The sequence below is a fragment of the Neolamprologus multifasciatus genome, chromosome 11, assembly GCF_963576455.1.
Source record: "Neolamprologus multifasciatus chromosome 11, fNeoMul1.2, whole genome shotgun sequence".
In the NCBI taxonomy this organism is placed as follows: Eukaryota; Metazoa; Chordata; class Actinopteri; order Cichliformes; family Cichlidae; genus Neolamprologus; species Neolamprologus multifasciatus.
In genome coordinates, this window is record NC_140449.1 from 21,333,255 (window position 1) to 21,351,468 (window position 18,214).

The window sequence follows — 18,214 nt, forward strand, 5'->3', positions numbered from 1 at the left end:
TGTTTACAAAGTTCACCGTTATGCTGACAGATTAAAGAGTAATTGTTTCAAATATTCGTTTATCCTGATTCCAGACAGATTATTTAATGATTCTTTTTGTTTTGTTTGGATTTTATGGAATCGAATTGATTATTTATGCTATTGTTACTTTAATATCGCCTCTGTCAGTGCGCCCCAGGGCAGCTTTGGCTACAATGTAGCTTGCCGTCACCCGTGTGTGAATGTGTGTGTGAATGGGTGAATGACTGATTGTAGTGTAAAGCACTTTGGGGTCCTTAGGGACTAAGTAAAGCACTATACAAATACAGGCCATTTACCATAATATTTTGTTTTAAATATTTCTTATGTTTACTTGCTTGGCTGTTACATTCACTGTCCACTTTAATAGGTAAACCTTGTTAGTATTGAGCTGGGCCCCCTTTTACCTTCAGAACTGTCTTGATTCTTGAATTCACAACTGCAACACTCCATATTCAATACTGACACTATACCATTACATCGTTGTTGCACATTTATCAGTTGCTCATCTTGTTCAATTTTGTCTTATCAGTGTGAATTGTAGCTTAGGTTTCCTGTTCTTAGCTGACAAGAGAGGCACCCAGTGTGGTCTTCTGTTGCTTTACCCCGATTTGCTTCAAAGTTCATTGTATTGCTTCTGCGTTCCTTTGCTGTAACAAGTGGTTATTTGAGTTGATGTTGCCTTCATATTGGCTGGAAGCAGTCCGGCCAATCTCCAGAGAACTGCCTCTCACTGGATATTTTCTTCTTTTCTGATCATTCTTCGTAAACTGAAGACGTGATTGTTGGGGAAAATCCCAGTAGATCAGCAGCTTCTCAAATATTCAGACGTCTGGCACCATCAACAATGGTTTGCTCAGTTTTCCTAGTATGGTTGCTGCAGTGTGATTGGTTGACTAGATATTTGTGTTAACGAGCAGTTATGCAGATGTACCTAACAAAGTGGTGCTGTGTGCTTGAATGATTTCTTTGGATCATAATGGAGGTTGAACTTGAGCTCACTTTTTCTGCCCCCTAACCCTAACACGGGGGAAATAAACTTGCACGCAACACTTTAAGCCCATTATTTCTTAGTTTAAGTGATTGAGCTGGAAATGGTGTGGGGGGAAAAGTGAAAAGGTATTTCACATGGAACTCATTCTGACCTATGAAAGGCACAGGTGTGAATAATAAAATAAACCCTGGCTGGTTTGCTTTCATGGTCCTAAATTTGTTCTGGCTCTGTCTCACCGTGGAACTCAGCTGCACTTAAAGTGAGTAACATTTGTGTGTTTCGAGTTCAAGTTCAATCATCTATGGAGCATTTTCACAGAAGATTAAAAGGAAATAACACCTCAAGTGTTCCAGTAAACTTTTCCAGTCAACCAGCACACAAAATACCAAGACAAGTGAAATGCCAACCCAAGTGGCAAAGCAGGCCTCACGGATGGTATAAATACATCGGTGCCCCCCACCACCATGCCAGGAGGCCATGTTTATTTTCAGATTAATAATTCGTACATAACCATGTAAACTGTGCTCAAAATCCCTTAATAAAAACGATAGGATGTGGCTTTGATACTGACCCAATAATTGTCTTGATGCATGCTCAATCAGCCAGGTAAGGAAATCCCAAAAAGTTGATTCTGTTCATCTGGAATTAATGTTTTCAGTGGGAAAAACGTTTCGTCACTCTTCTAAGTGACTCTCTGTGAATAGTACTCATGGCCACTGATCAGCTGTCATGACAATTTCCATATTAGTGAGCATATAGTTTTTGGGTGGCCCAATAATTGTTTCTGTGTGCGTGCGTGCGTGTGCATAACATAGCCTAACGGGTACCTTCCGCGAGCAGGACGTGACGTGGTCTCTAATCCTCTTAGTTTAATTAAGCTGAACCAGCAGGCGTAGGCTGCAGCTTCCTTCGCAGCCGAGGTTTAAAAGTCGACTCGATCTTCTAAGAAAACGTAGGACCCTGGGAGAAGCAGCTTTGGAGTTTAAAAGCAGTTTAAAAGTGAGCTGGGGGTGGGGTGTCTTGGGCCCATGCAGGATGCTGCCTCCGCGGATGCTGTGGGGCGCTGTGGCGCGTCAGGTTGCTCCACGACTCACCTACAGCACTGCTGCGCAGCCACAGGTAGGTAGGCCTGCGGTCACACACCAATACACAGCACAGAGAAGAAAGTGGCACGTTTGTGAGTGAAATAAGATTATCCAGATCGTTCCACTAAGTCCCCGCCCCCCCCCCCCCCCCCCCCCCTATTACTGTAGATTTTACAGTAAAAGACGAAGATGAATCGTCTTGTGCAATTTTAATAAGTCCTATAAAGTACTCCTGGGTTTAATTCAGAAGTAGTCTTATGTTAAGCTTCACAAAAGTTGTATTGTTTGGCATTTTAATTTGTTGATATGGCGCCAAATCACCTCAGCATTAATCTCAGAAGTAGAACATTACAGATTGTTTAAGGCAGCAGATGTCCAAACCCAGAAAGACTGACAGCTTTTTTCAGCCACACCTTCTTTTTTTTCTTCAACTTTTCTCTTTTCCAGCAGGTGAAGCCAAAAAAGACCAAATTTGGTCCTCTGAGTGACCAAGATCGGATATTTACTAACTTATATGGCCGACATGACTGGAGGTAAAAGTATTTGAAGTAAAACCACCTTCATTACTGTCTAATGACCTGTAGAAACACCTTATCTCTCTCTGTTACTCTTCTATTCCGTTTTTTCTGCCAGGCTCAAAGGAGCGCTAAAAAGAGGAGATTGGTATAAGACCAAGGAGATCATACTGAAGGGAGAAGACTGGATCCTGAATGAGGTGAAAATCTCGGGGCTTCGTGGCAGAGGAGGAGCGGGATTTCCGACAGGCATGAAGTGGAGTTTCATGAACAAACCCAGCGATGGCAGGTAGGAGCAAGAGGGAACAGAAACAACTGTGAATGATGCTAAGGTTTCATGAATAAATAATCTGTTGGCGTGTCTGTGACTTTCCGCATTTGCTATGTGGTAGGCCAAAGTATCTGGTGGTGAATGCTGACGAGGGGGAGCCTGGGACATGTAAAGACCGCGAGATAATGCGTCATGACCCCCATAAGCTTATAGAGGGCTGTCTGGTGGCTGGGAGAGGCATGGGAGCTCGTGCCGCGTACATCTACATTAGAGGGGAGTTTTACAATGAGTCATCAAACCTACAGGTAATGTATGGATGAATGTGTGACGAACAGTCCGCGGATGAAGAGCGTTTGTCTTAATTGTTTTCTTCAAACAGGTGGCCATTAATGAGGCGTACAAAGCAGGGCTGATTGGAAAGAATGCCTGCGGCTCTGGGTATGACTTTGACGTGTTTGTTATGCGGGGAGCAGGCGCATACATCTGTGGAGAGGAGACTGCTCTAATCGAGTCTCTTGAGGGCAAACAAGGGAAGCCCCGGCTCAAGCCGCCTTTCCCTGCAGACATAGGTGAGGTAAACTCTCCACAGCAGCCTCCAATATCCTGCAGCACTTAATTATGGTTTAAGAAACTGCAAAATAGGGTTATATTCTAATTATAGTTATTTACTGCTCTCTTTCTCTCTCCCTAAAGGGGTGTTTGGATGCCCAACAACGGTGGCCAACGTGGAGACAGTTGCTGTGGCGCCTACGATCTGTCGTCGAGGCGGCGCTTGGTTCACCAGCTTTGGGAGGGAGAGGAACTCTGGGACGAAGCTGTTCAACATCTCTGGTCACGTAAACACCCCATGCACAGTGGAGGAAGAGATGTCTATTCCTCTGAGAGAGCTGATAGAGAGACATGCAGGTGTGTGTGTGTGTTTAATCCAGTTCTGTCCATGAAGAGTTTATGAAACATTACACCTTTTTTTCCTCTTTTCTCTCGTATGATTGGTGCAGGAGGAGTGAGAGGTGGCTGGGACAATCTATTAGGAGTGATCCCAGGGGGGTCCTCCACTCCCATTATCCCTCAGCATGTGTGCGATGATGTGCTGATGGATTTCGATGACCTGGTTCGTGCAGAGAGTGCCCTGGGAACCGCAGCTGTCATAGTCATGGATAAATCGGTAAACAGTTGCCTGAAATATTGCATGGTTCACAGGCTCCTCAGTGACAGCAGAAAGAAAATCTGACTGATGTATCTTCTCTGCAGACCGATGTGGTCCGAGCCATTGCACGTTTGGTTGAGTTTTACAAACACGAGAGCTGTGGACAGTGCACCCCCTGCAGGGAGGGTAAGGAACTACATTCAACACTGGGCTCAGGCAGTAACTGTTAAAACATCCATTATCTCACCCTTTAAAATCTTTTTACATCCTCCTTACATTCCTTACAGTGCTCTTCTCTCTTCGTTGAGCTATAATAAGCACTTGTGTGAACTGTCAACAAGAACATCAGGGTTAGGTGAAGTGTTTACTACTCAGGACATGCCTGAAGGGTACATAGGTGTGACAAGTGCTCAAATATGTTATTATAGCAAACTAAACACTCTGGTAAGGTAAGATATACCTGTAAGAGTACAATTATCGAAGCATTGAAAACATAATACTGGTAAAACAGAGGTTTTATGCCAAATTAATCATAATCTGAGCCTGTATTGATGCATTTTATTTGCATATATGTAATGTAAATCTCAGTTAGAAAAATCCTTTTTCATTATATGTATAATTTTTTTTGCATTAATTTGGACAAGCAGTGCAACAGCACTCGTTTCATTCTCTTAGTAAAGCTAGAGTCATAATGCGTGAGTAATTTAATCAGTTAGCTTCAGGATTTGGATTATTAGTTTGTGAAGAACACAAAAGGAAGCTACAACTGTTATTTTAAGATATCAAATAGGTTTTTAAGTTGTTATTAGAATTGGATTAAGATTAGGGTCGATAATAACTCCTCCAAGGTAAAACTTTGCTTAAAAGTTTCAGGAATTGTAATTTTATAATGCTTGTTCAACTCCTTTTTCTCCCACAGGAGTGGACTGGATGGATAAATGATGTGGAGGTTTGTCGAAGGCGAGCAGCAGTTTCAGAAATTGACATGATTTGGGAGCTCAGTAAGCAGATAGAGGGGACACACATTTGTGCTCTCGGGGATGGAGCTGCTTGGCCTGTGCAGGTGAGATTTCTTCTTGGAGGCGTTTTAAGCACTTAAACTCAAGTTCAGTAAACTGAGCCTTCAATTTCAAAAGAAATGCTAAATGTGAAGAGTCAGGGGTGTTTATCCTCTTTTTTTTCCCTTTTGTGTGTGCAGGGTTTGATCCGCCACTTCAGGCCAGTCATGGAGAGCCGCATTGCTCAGTATAACAAGAAAAATCCCGCAAGGGCGCCAGAGGTCGAGATGATCTGAAAGTGAAATGCCTCCCATTCAGTCTGTCATCAAATCATTCCATAGATCATGTATTTTAAGTGTAAATATTACTTATTGATCAAAGTTATCCTGATCGCAAAAGCTATGTGTGGACAACCAGTCTGCTTTGGTGATATAAATGCAGCAATGACATCTTCAACTTAGTTAACTGATGCACGGCGCAATGAAAGAAATGAACACATACGTCAATAAATTAGCTTTATTTCATAAACTTGAGAAATAAATTCAAATGCTTCACTGCGTACATGTCCAGTCTGATCTGTACAAAAAAAGGAGATGATCAAGAAAGGATTAAGTGATTGATGTTTGTTTTGTTTTTACTTTGGGGAAAGAAAAGAGAGTGGGAACAGGAAAAGATGTGTTAGGATGAAAGGAAAACTGGTCTGTGATTTACAGTCTGTGTTATCATTTCACAGAGACACACAGCTGAGCTGGTGCAGGTTTTCTCTCGATTCAGACCAAGAAGGCAGGCAGAATATTGCTCAACTGACCAGCTATACATCCAGACTAAAGGTTGAAGTATCACTCCGGCAAATGTCCTTCTTTGAACAATGACTAAGGACAGTCAAACAAACAAATGGGAGTCTTTACAAAACTTTAGTTTTGTCCATTTAGACCCAAGTGCTAAATCCTGAAACCAACACAGAGGCTGTTACGAGTCATCCTTGTGACGAACAGATGGGCCTCGTTTGGGTGAATATCCTGTAAGACTCAGCAGAAAGCACGCGGTGAGTTCAGAATTTTTTTTTCTGCATTAGGTGCCATCCAGAAAGGTATAGACTGCTGCTGCGCTGTGTTTTAGCTCGAGGGGGTGGTGGAGGAGGGCAGCGATAACCCTGTGCCCAGCCTGAGGTGGTTGTGGTGGTGGTAGTTGAGGAGGTAGGGGGAACTGCCCCAGGGTTACCTGGCCCTGAAGTGGCTTTTGAGGTGGGATGGTCTTCCTCTTCATCAGAAGAGCCGCCGGTGTATGCCACCAAACCTGTTTTCAGTCTTTTTACTGCAGGTGCTAAAAGAGCAAGAAGAGAGCAAAAGAAAAAACAGGAAAAGAAGGAGAGAAAGGCAGCACATGTGGAGAGGAGAAAGAGAAAGAGAGAGAAAACATACACAACAACAGCAGCAGCTCATTTCAAGTCAAAGGTAATTATTTCAAACTCGTGTTGGGAGAAACAAAAAGTTAATAGATCAAATGTAAATCAACGTTTATGTCAGCCGGTTTGAGGAGGGGGGTGGCGGCCATTCAAAAGCAGCCATTGGTTGGTGGGGAGCGACAGTGTCAGGGGCCGTCCAATCAAGCGGCAAGAAGGTGTCACAGGACGAGTCGTGCCCCACCCCCAACCGATATCCATCATCACACCGGAGACACATGGAAGAGAAGAAAAACACAGAGAAAAAGAGAAAAACACAAAAACAGGAGAGATTCTCGTTAGCGAGGGAGGAAAACGAACGTCGGACAATCCAGACTGATGATGTCGTCACGGCTCGACATAATCGCACTCCTTTATAAAAAGGAGTTGAAGGCACACAAAAGGTGTTGAGTCATAGCTCCGCCTCATTATCTTGAGATGTGTAGGCACAGCTGAGAATCCTGGAAAAGCCCGTTTGAGGCTTATTGTGGCGGGCGCTGCATTTATCTCAGCCACAAAACCAGGAGCGGCTTTAATATTAAATATAGAAAAACTAAACTACATCTGTTTTTGGGGGGTTTATGTAACAGACATCCAGCTTCAATCAACTGAAATGTTGATAGTCTAGTAGGCAGGGAGAGGATTTACATTTGACTCTACAGCTCTACATTAAGGCTGTGAATAAAATTGAGGCCAGGCTTATAAGAGGGTCACAGTCCGTGATTTGGATTGCAGGGATTTGTCAATCCACAGGATAACGCCCTTACCGGCGGGGCCTTGCGGTGCCTTTCTCTCTTCCACCTTGGGTCTCGCTCCATTCACAGCCAAGGGGGGTGGAGGCATTAGCTGCTTACTGGAGAACACAAAGAGAGGGAGTGAGTGAACCTTTCTCACTGACCTGTGAATATTATTAACCTGAACAACATCCTGTGTAAAATCTGCACACCTGTCCCTCTCACACGACGGGCTGGAGGAACTCTGTGGGTGGGATCCTGGATTCTCAGGGCTGCCCATGGAGAAGCCTGCACCTAAATTAGTCATATGAATGGGTCCATGCTATGAGCAGAAAAACACACAGGCACGATTAGGAGACATCCTCAACTAAGCCCTGCCCTGACACTAAAAAACAATACACACCTATTTACAACACCAAAGTGAAAAAAAGCTAGCTTACCACAAACCTGTGATTATAATGATATTTTCCCGTCCACTATGAAAGATACTTTTAACAGCTCTCCAAGCTATCTCAACCAAGGTACAAAAGACATTTGAAGAGAGCAAAGATGATATGTTAGGAGACAGAAATCGGAAACAGAGGTAAGAGTGCTTCCTCGGCTCATGAAGGTGACTCGTGACAATGAGGACTCCGACATACATACAGGGAACAAACAAACATGGAGACCACGATGTGGAGAAAATAAAATATAGGGGGTGTTTAAAAAAAACAAAAAAACACCAGAGAATGATGAGGGGGTGAAAATGCAAAAGAAATGTATCACCTGGTATCCCAGCAGGCCACTGTCTGTCTCGTCAGGCACCTCCTCTGTAAAGCGTCTTTTCTGTGGTGGGTTGGCTGGGGCAGCAGGAGGTGAAACTTTGGGTGGTGCTGCAGCAGAGGGAGGTAAACGTATAGGAGGGGCTAGAGTCTGCACAAAAGACGAAAACAACAGTATCGTCTGGTTACTAATTTGCCTGCTATGACACATATCCATGGCGAGGGTTTCACAGTTTATTAAAGTAAAATTAAAGAAGTAGTAATCCAAAGATCTAATTTTGTGCAGAAGTTTTGATTGTGTCAGATGTTTAGATTTGCTCCTAGTTGCCTTTCAAGGGGTAAAGAGTTAAGTGGACCTAGGAAAAAAATGGGATTGTTGTACAGTCAAAGATTTTACACAATCTTGTTTTATTTGTGTTTCCGGATGCCTGCTTTAGTTTTAAGGCCATGTTACAATGAATCCTACCTGTGGCAAGATGTCAGGAGCAGGAGCAGGTACTGGCGCAGGCGTGGGTGCAGGAGCTACAGTGGGGACAGGGGCAGGGATGGGGACAGGTACAGGTACAGGGACAGCAGCAGGAATAGGAGCTGGAGCCGGGCGGAGAGGGTACTGAGAGGGAACACCAGCGGCAGCCACTGGCGGCACAGGAGGTGGGACAGCGTAAGGTGAAGGGACAGGCTGGGGCTGAGGCTGAGGTGGGGGTACGGGCAGTGGGTAGCCTTGCTGGTAGCCAGTAGGGGGGTAGTAAGGAGGTTGAGGAGGTATCCCATTCACTACTGGAGGCTGTCCAAACCCTGAATAAAAACAAAAGAAACAAGCAAAACAGCTAGAATGAGGCTCTCACAGAGATGTCAATAAACAGATGTGTTAGACTGAGAATGTCTGTGAAGGTTCTCAGTCATCCAGGTCATCGTAGTCTAAGGAGCTTGGAAAGAAAAGCGTCTGGACTTCTATAAGTTGCTTGAAGACGTTTCACCTCTCATCCGAGAAGGTTCTTCAGTTCTGAAACTGAAACTGAAGAAGCTTCTTGGATGAGAGGTGAAACATCTTCAAGCAATTTAAAGAAGTCCAGACGCTTTTCTTTCCAAGCTCCTTAGACTGAGAATCTTACAGCTTTCAGTTAAAGAAAAAGAGCTTTGGTACAGCAACAGAAACTACAGAAAAACTACCAGCTGTGGAGTACCTTGTGGTGTTGGCATCATTTGATTAAGGAAGCGAGAATACTCTGCATGGACCTAGAAAAGAGGAACATTGCATTTAATCTTGTTAATAGTTTAAAAAAAAATACTTTGAAAGTCATCCTATAAAGACAAGAGTTCAACATAATGTAACCATTATAAAAGAAAAAAATGTAAAAACCAACTGTAAAAGAACGAGATCTATCAAGATTCAGTTAAAAAAAAAAAAAAACGCCTTCGAACATTTACAGCACAAACTCCCTTTGAGTCTCCACCTTTAAGAAAACGGCTGTGTCTGCAGAAAATACTTGTGGTCTCCGCTTGTGGTGCAGCACACAAATAATCCTTCACTATCTACAGCTCTGTAACCGATGTGCGCATCTGCAGAAGCTGAGATCAGTGATCCCTTAAACCACAAGGAAGTGCGTGCTTCTTTGCTTAGTTTAAAAACATTTTCGTTTTATCACCAGCGAGTGTCAACAGCAATAGTTTTAAAGAGTTAACACAGTGTGGAAACATCAGTGCCACCAGCGATTTAATTAATTGTTCATTTGCAATATTGATCTCGTACCATTACCGTTTCCAGTTGTTTAGTTAAAAAAAAGAAACAAAACACTTTTCATAACTAATCTGTGACAGGCCACCACTCATTACTTACTTATTATTTATTAATGCTCAGGGACTGTCTAGTGACTCCACAGTGTAGGGGTTTGCACCTTTGCCTAACAAGCAAAAGATCTCCAGTTCGATCCCGTGAGGAGACAAAAATCCCTCTGGGGTTGCATCAGGAAAGGCGTCTGCAGTAAATATCCGGCAAAACAAATATGCAGAGCTACCTGCTGTGCAACCCCTGTGGATAAGGGAGCATCTGAAAATTGGTTTTAATCCTTGAGGACCGTCTGCTGAAGCTGGAATGGGGAAAATGGACACTTGGAGTACTCACTGTCTGAAGCAGGTTCTCACACAAAGTCTTTGCTGCTGCAAGTCCTTCAGGTTTCGAGTGACTGGAGAGAAAAACAGCAAAAATAGTTCATAATCATGGAAAACTACCAATATTTGAAATCCACTGTTCTCTATTGACTCTGCATGTGACATAAATGCACCAGACTTCATTTTCTAATTTTTCGAAAGGAAATTTACACAGAACTATATGACAGTTGAAGTAGTTTTGGGCTTCGTGTCTGTACAGTACTATCTTATCTTACCATCTTATTATTCTAACACCCGGTAATCAGAACTTTTTAATGTTATTGTTTAGTAGTGGGTGGCAAATAGTTTGTAGTTGCATTACCACCACCTTTTGGCCATTACAGTGAATAGCATCCCACCAGGCACTGGTTAAAAAAAAAAAGCAGTAATCACATTTACTTTTAATTTTTTTCTTAAACAAAATAATAATAATAATAATAATAATTTGGAAATTCTGACTGCGCTCTACTGCAGAAAACTCCAGAGTGTGGCAGTGTTGTGACAACGCTTCATTAGCCTGCACCGTCTTTAATGGACAAAGACTGATGATACCCACCTTATGTAAATGTACATGGGTTCAAAGGCCTCTCGTCCAGAGGCAGGCTCCAAACAGCCGGATCCTTTCCCTCTGAGGAAGACTTTGGCCCCGGTCTCAGCCTGGATGTGCTGCAAGTATGAACAGCCGGGCCCCTCGACACGCTCTTTGACTGCAAAGCCCGGGACAGCGTGATCCAGGCCCACAAAGATCTTATCTTGAACAAAATGCATCTGAGAAATGAAAGAAAATATGAAGGGTTGCAGTAACTATGACTAAACACATTACCATACTGACAGTTTTCAGTGCCCCCTACATTTATGCCCCCTTTTAGATATTAGTTCCAGTATATCTCCAAACATTTTTAAATTCATGAATGTCTAGAGGTAGGCTGATCATTCCAAATATCGACAGTATCGAGACAAACACTTTTATTGGATCGATACTCTATCCTCAAAGGTCAGAATGTATTCCACTGAATTGTGTTAAATTTTTTTATTTCAATAAGAAAAATATATCTCAAACATGCACTATGAAAAATGTCTGAAACTTTTTGTGTTCTATGTTATCACCTGTTTTATTTAAAGCCTATAACACATTTAAACAACAGAACTTGACCGAAGTCCTTTAAAAACAGGCACATTCACATTCGACTGCTACCAAAGGTTGGATGCAAATCAAATCAAGTCTTTTTCATTCAAACGATTGCAGCTACTTTGTCGGCACTAGACGTTTGAAGTCTTCCAAGTCTTACCCTTCTGAAGTGTATAAAATGTAAAGCAACCTATTTACTGTTCTTTTTAAGGCATCCATTAAATATGACGCTAACTACAGTGGGGCAAAAAAGTATTTAGTCAGCCACCGATTGTGCAAGTTCCCCCACTTAAAATGATGACAGAGGTCAGTAATTTGCACCAGAGGTACACTTCAACTGTGAGAGACAGAATGTGGGAAAAAAAATCCATGAATTCACATGGTAGGATTTGTAAAGAATTTATTTGTAAATCAGGGTGGAAAATAAGTATTTGGTCACCTCAAACAAGGAAAATCCCTGGCTCTCACAGACCTGTAACGTCTGAAGAAGACGTTAAGAAGTGCCATTCATACTCGTTACCTGTATGAATGGCACCTGTTTGACCTCATCATCTGTATAAAAGACACCTGTCCACAGCCTCAACCAGTCAGACTCCAAACTCCGCCATGGCCAAGACCAAAGAGCTTTCGAAGGACACCGGGAAAAGAATTGTAGACCTGCACCAGACTGGGAAGAGTGAATCTACAATAGGCAAGCAGCTTGGTGTGAAAAAATCAACTGTGGGAGCAATCATCAGAAAATGGAAGACATACAAGACCACTGATAATCTCCCTCGATCTGGGGCTCCACGCAAGATCTCATCCCGTGGGGTCAAAATGATCATGAGAACGGTGAGCAAAGATCCCAGAACCACACGGGGGGACCTGGTGAATGACCTGCAGAGAGCTGGGACCAAAGTAACAAAGGTCACCATCAGTAACACACTACAACGGCAGGGAATCAAATCCCGCAGTGCCAGACGTGTTCCGCTGCTGAAGCCAGTGCATGTCCAGGCCCGTCTGAAGTTTGCCAGAGAGCACATGGATGATACAGCAGAGGATTGGGAGAATGTCATGTGGTCAGATGAAACCAAAGTAGAACTTTTTGGTATAAACTCAACTCGTCGTGTTTGGAGGAAGAAGAATACTGAGTTGCATCCCAAGAACACCATACCTACTGTGAAGCATGGGGGTGGAAACATCATGCTATGGGGCTGTTTTTCTGCCAAGGGGACAGGACGACTGATCCGTGTTAAGGACAGAATGAATGGGGCCAAGTATCGTGAGATTTTGAGCCAAAACCTCCTTCCATCAGTGAGAACTTTGAAGATGAAACGAGGCTGGGTCTTCCAACATGACAATGATCCAAAACACACCGCCCGGGCAACAAAGGAGTGGCTCCGTAAGAAGCATTTGAAAGTCCTGGAGTGGCCTAGCCAGTCTCCAGACCTCAACCCCATAGAAAATCTGTGGCGGGAGTTGAAAGTCCGTGTTGCTCGGCGACAGCCCCAAAACATCACTGCTCTTGAGAAGATCTGCATGGAGGAATGGGCCAAAATACCAGCTACTGTGTGTGCAAACCTGGTAAAGACCTATAGTAAACGTTTGACCTCTGTTATTGCCAACAAAGGTTATGTTACAAAGTATTGAGTTGTATTTTTGTTATTGACCAAATACTTATTTTCCACCCTGATTTACGAATAAATTCTTTACAAATCCTACCATGTGAATTCATGGATTTTTTTTTCACATTCTGTCTCTCACAGTTGAAGTGTACCTCTGGTGCAAATTACTGACCTCTGTCATCATTTTAAGTGGGGGAACTTGCACAATCGGTGGCTGACTAAATACTTTTTTGCCCCACTGTATGTATAATCTCACCCCCCTCACCTTTTCTAAAAACAGTAAGTGTAAACTGATCGGTGCTTCAAAATTAGGTGGAAACAGAGAGTATGACCTGCATCCATGTGGGAACTGCCTTACCCCTGACTGAAAGTGTGGTTTGTGGTGGGTCACAGGGGGCAGTGAAGGAGCAGGGAGGTTGTTCTGCTGATAAACTGTGACTGAAGCCCCAGTTGAGGAGAAAGATGGAGAGGATGATGAAGCAGTTGCAGCCTTCACCACCCCGTTTGTGATGATCTCCTTGATTCTATTAACTGCTCCTGGAAAAGGGAGGAGAGAAACTGTCAGTCGAATTACGAGCTACACAAAGACAAACGTTTATGACTGACTGAAGTTTAAAAGAATACTTACTGTCAACAAGCTCTCTTGTTTGTCCTTGGACGTGTAGATACAGAGGTCGATCCCTGATTGGAATGAGCAGAAACAAGGCCGCGTTTACATAAAAACATCAAACACCGGGTCTACTATCAGTTCGGTTAGTGAAAATGAGAGACAGTCACCCTGTCAGCGCTTTGGTCTTCTCCTCTGCTGTCATGTAACGGCCTCTGGTCGACACTGCAGCACCGCTCACTTTACTGATCTGTGGACAAGCCATATTAAAAATTACAAAACACATCACGAGCAATCCGCTAGCTAAGAAACAGACCTAATTTTTGAAAATATCATCCTTCCTTATTGTTGCTGACCTCATCCTGCGTTTGCCCGCGTGTCAGGAGATTTCGACAATTAATTGGAACGTCATTGATCTCAACTTCAGCTACCACCAGGTCGTCTTTGGCTTTTGGCGGCACTGGAGGCTTTCCGACACCAAGGACCTGAAAGAGGGTACGGAACAAGAAGCATGCGTCAGTCAAGACTAGAGATGGACCGATCCGATATTACGTATCGGTCCGATACTGACCCAAATTCCTGGATCGGATATCGGTGAGAAATAAAAAATGTAATCCGATCCATTAAATATCAAAAAAGCATCTCACAAAACTTGCTACACGGCGTAACCCGGCTCATAACCGTAGCACTTTGCAGCAGTGTGCATCACGTGATAGAGCAGCTGTGTGCTACCAAACCAGCATTTCATCTCCAAGGAAGTTTTCCCAGAGAGAAGTAAAGCAAGTGTGTAAGTTAATCTCTGAATGTTTGTAAAGCATTCCCACGTTAAGCTTAACAACAGATATATGGAGCGACTGCCTCTCTCGCTCTCTCTCTCCTGCTCCTACTTCAAACGTGAAACTGATCAATGATCAGCTGATCGGCTTTTCTGTCGCCAGTCCATCTCTCTTGTTTGTTTTTGGCCCACTTTGCACCAGAAAGAGGAAACCAGTGGCTGAACAGCAGCAGCACTATTAAGCTTGATAAGCTGTTGTTAGAATTTATTTAATATTACTTTCTACACCAGGATCTTTTTCTACGTAGCTGACGGCTGGCAACTGTGCAGGGGCGGATCTAGCAAAGTTTAGCCAGGGGGGCCGATAGGGCATGAACAGGGAAAAGGGGGCACAAAGACATACTTTTCTTTCTTATTCTCATTTAAAATGTCGAGCTTTTAATAAATAATTATCTGACTCTTACACCCAAAGTTTTAATCTGATGTAAAATATATATATATATAAGTCCATTACTGTATATAGTAACTGTTAAGTCTAATATACCCTAAGCTATAGTACTTTTTCCTTTGGGAAGGTACCATCTGTGCAGTCTGCAATTTTGTTGAAGAAAGATGTTGAATCTATTTAATTATTTTTGAAAAATAATTTATTTCTGTGCATTCTCCTCCCTGCATCAAATTAAATTTGATTACATCAATTAAGCATCATGAGGTGGGGGTGGGGGTGGTTCCCTATTTTTTTTTGCTGGGAGTTTGCAACCCTATTAGTTAGGTTGCTTAATATTTCTGCTAAGTACTCTGCTTAGCAGAAATATTAAGTATAAATACTGTATAAATACTGCTAAGTTTATTAGATTAGTATTGCTGAACTATGAAATATTTTGGGGGCAGTGTATTTTTTACATACAGGTATAACAGAATAGCTTTAGTGTTGTTATTTATTTAAACTTGAGTATAAACTTATACAAAATGCAGCAAGATATTAAAAAAACATTTTATTGATTTAAAAACACACTATATCGGATTCATATCGGTATCGGCAGATATCCAAATTTATGATATCGGTATCGGACATAAAAAAGTGGTATCGTGCCATCTCTAGTCAAGACACAGCTCATTATTTTATACTGGAGACTTAAAACATACATTTTAACAAAATAATCCTGTGTCTCCGCTCATGTAGGATTTGGCAATTGATCGATTTTTATTATAAATTACGACTCTGGCTTCCAAAGACTTTGAAAACAAGATAATGAAAATGTTGCCGCATTTTATTTGGCAATGACTCGCACTGTGACATGATTGTTCAGCCGAGCTCAAGCCAAACTGTGGAACAGGAGGACGTTGTCAACAAGGGAGTTTGTGTTTCTTTGTTTCAATTTGCAGTGCAGTGTTTAAGAAAATCCAGTTACAGAAATGTTCAATAAAATTGGAATAACTCTGAAGTTAAAACTATTTTAAGCTGCTCTCTTATTTGCAAGGGTTTGCCACTGTGGGTAACCGCATTGTTTTGAAGCCCAAAGGGATTAGCGTCTGAGTGTTGAGAATTAAAAATGATTTAATAAAGTTTTGACTCAATATAAAATTGAAGTTACAAGTTAACAATAAAATATACTGTTTTCACAATGTTGATGCAACAAATCTTTAAAGCAAAAACAAAATGTACTAATTTTTTATTATTTTTTTTATTTCAGATTAGTTTCTACTTCGTTATTAAGATATTTGTTTGATTGCACTGTATTGCATTTTATTGAAATACATAACATGTTACTTGTATATATTTACCTGCTGAAAAAAGTATATGTTATCTTATAACCTTGATGTTGGAGTCTAAGTGTAAAAATGCAGGACGAGAGAAAATATGTAGGAATACAGTTAAAGCTTTAAATCAAATGTCATTAAATAGACACTGTTGTGTTTGAATATCCTGTTTTCTTAATTATCTTCTATGAAATCCAATAATATCTGAATATGAATATCTTGCTTATGTCTTTGTCAGTGCTGGTCACATGTACACATATATATAAGTGTATGGATGACCCCAGGAAGAACACATAAGGCTTATGGTAATAGGAATAACTATAAAAGTCTAATTTCCTTTGGAAGCTTCCTAATTGCTTGAACTCTCCAAGTACTAAGAAAAGGTGCTTCCTTTATTACCTCTTTGAACACATCCGTTAAGAAAGGACAGAAGATAATACCGCCCACAGAATCTCTGTGTTTATTACAAGAAATGATCACCATGACAGATCATGCATGTGTTAGGTCACAGTGCGTTTTCCATTTCATAACATAGCCTGCTGATACGTTCTGCACCTTTACCCACAGGTCAACACAGCACTGCTGCGATAGAGTTGTTGAGTTTGTGTGATGAACATAAATGTATAAATAAAAAAAGCTCTATTAAAGTTTAATGATTACTGTACCGGACCCTATGGAGTAATGGGTGAATAATTTGACTTCAGGTAGAGATCATCTCTCCAGGAGAAAGTGAAAATAACAGTGGCCCTACAGTATGAAGATGTTGGGCAAAGTATTTTGTATACTGTAAGTTAAACAATCACAACATCCACCCCGAAATTATTAAATAGCCTTGTATAGTGCAACCTGGGTACCACGCTTCTCTATTACGGTGTTGTGCCAAAAACTGATTGTCTGCCGGTATTTACCAAAAATTGACTGCTTGTATTTAAACTGCTATAAGTAACTTGTTGGGCTATAATATGTGAAACATATGTCAAATGCATCCCTCATGGATGACATAAAGTCATCTTGAGCCACAAACAACATTCGTGTAACAAAGTAGAAGCCACAATCAGTTTTTGGCAGTGACTTTTATATAACCTTTATTTATGCAGTTTAAAATAAAGCTCATTAACATTAAAAATGTCTTTTGTAAGAGTAAGTTGGCCAAGAGGACAGCAGAAATGGCAGCAAATATTACAATAGTTCTGTAAAAATATTTTAAGTGGGGATAAAGGACTAGATTGGTTATGATGTAAGTACAATAACACAGTTGGAAAGATACTTGAAAAACAGATCATTTTTAAATTCTATATATAACCCCTTTGTAAACCCTGTTCACTGAAGTCTATTTACCAACATACCTAAAGATATTACACATAAAAAATACACAGAAACATTGGAAATCACTTTTTGGCACAACAACGGATTCAATAATTTATAAAATCGCCTTTAAAACAAAAGTAATTAATAAAAGGATGCTGTTCATTACCTTATCAGGCGGCCCGGGGTTGCCTATCTGTGAGGGTTTGAGTTTGCCTTTGGCCACCAGCATGGCATTAATCTTGGCAGCCACAGCAGCAGCAGCATCCAGGGCCCCGGTGGGTGCAGCTTCAGCCTCCCCCATCCCACCAGAGCCAGACCCGGGCCCAGGCTGGTCCCATTTGCTGCGGCGGCTAGAACACAGAAAGACAAAAAAACATTAAACTAGTCAAAAAAGTTTGTATAACCCTCACTTCAGCCCACAAACCCCCCAAAAACCCAACCGTGAGGATAAGCAAACAACACCCAATGGTGTTATTGTTGACGCTTTGGAAACTAGAACTGTGGTCTAACAGGGTTTTTCCCCTTTGTATTCAGTTTGCGGTCACAATCACAGGCACTCTGCTACCGAAATTAATTATTTAAAAATATTTTGTTTTTGAGTAGCTACAGGATAAAAAGCATGAGCTGCTCGCCAGCTGCAGCGCGACAGCACGGCCATGATTACATAAGGCGGCTAACGTTAGCGAGCTAGCCGGCTATCTGAAAGCATAAAGGCGGCGGCTAAACAGCACAATAAAAATACAAAAACTGTTCAGGTTTAAAGGCTTACCCGCTGCTCTGAGTCCCACAGAATGACATCAATGTTTCGTCAAATAGAAAAAAAATCCCTGTGAAGAAAATCTCTCCAGACTTCTGCACAGCTCGTACAGTCAGCTGTGCTGATGGCTAGCCGCTTCGTGTCTCACCGTTTCCGCCTCC

General features: G+C 41.9%; 2 protein-coding genes across 2 annotated transcripts; one reads left to right on the forward strand and one right to left on the reverse strand.

Annotated features, from left to right (window-relative positions):
* The first annotated feature begins 1,870 nt into the window (after positions 1–1,870).
* LOC146508349 (NADH dehydrogenase [ubiquinone] flavoprotein 1, mitochondrial-like) lies at positions 1,871–5,585 on the forward strand. The gene is given in 12 exon segments (XM_085177990.1): positions 1,871–2,131; positions 2,545–2,630; positions 2,731–2,901; positions 3,005–3,188; positions 3,263–3,452; positions 3,577–3,789; positions 3,882–4,048; positions 4,135–4,216; positions 4,950–4,967; positions 4,970–4,993; positions 4,996–5,093; positions 5,229–5,585. Coding segments are annotated over 12 exon segments (1,413 nt in total). The 5' UTR covers positions 1,871–2,047; the 3' UTR covers positions 5,325–5,585.
* khdc4 (KH domain containing 4, pre-mRNA splicing factor) lies at positions 5,531–18,206 on the reverse strand. Its single transcript, XM_085177983.1, is given in 15 exon segments — positions 5,531–6,136; positions 6,139–6,351; positions 7,237–7,322; positions 7,416–7,525; positions 7,969–8,115; positions 8,431–8,759; positions 9,149–9,200; positions 10,087–10,147; positions 10,669–10,880; positions 13,204–13,382; positions 13,474–13,526; positions 13,623–13,702; positions 13,809–13,937; positions 17,463–17,646; positions 18,066–18,206. Coding segments are annotated over 15 exon segments (1,944 nt in total). The 5' UTR covers positions 18,095–18,206; the 3' UTR covers positions 5,531–6,056.
* Between the last annotated feature and the right edge of the window lie 8 nt (positions 18,207–18,214).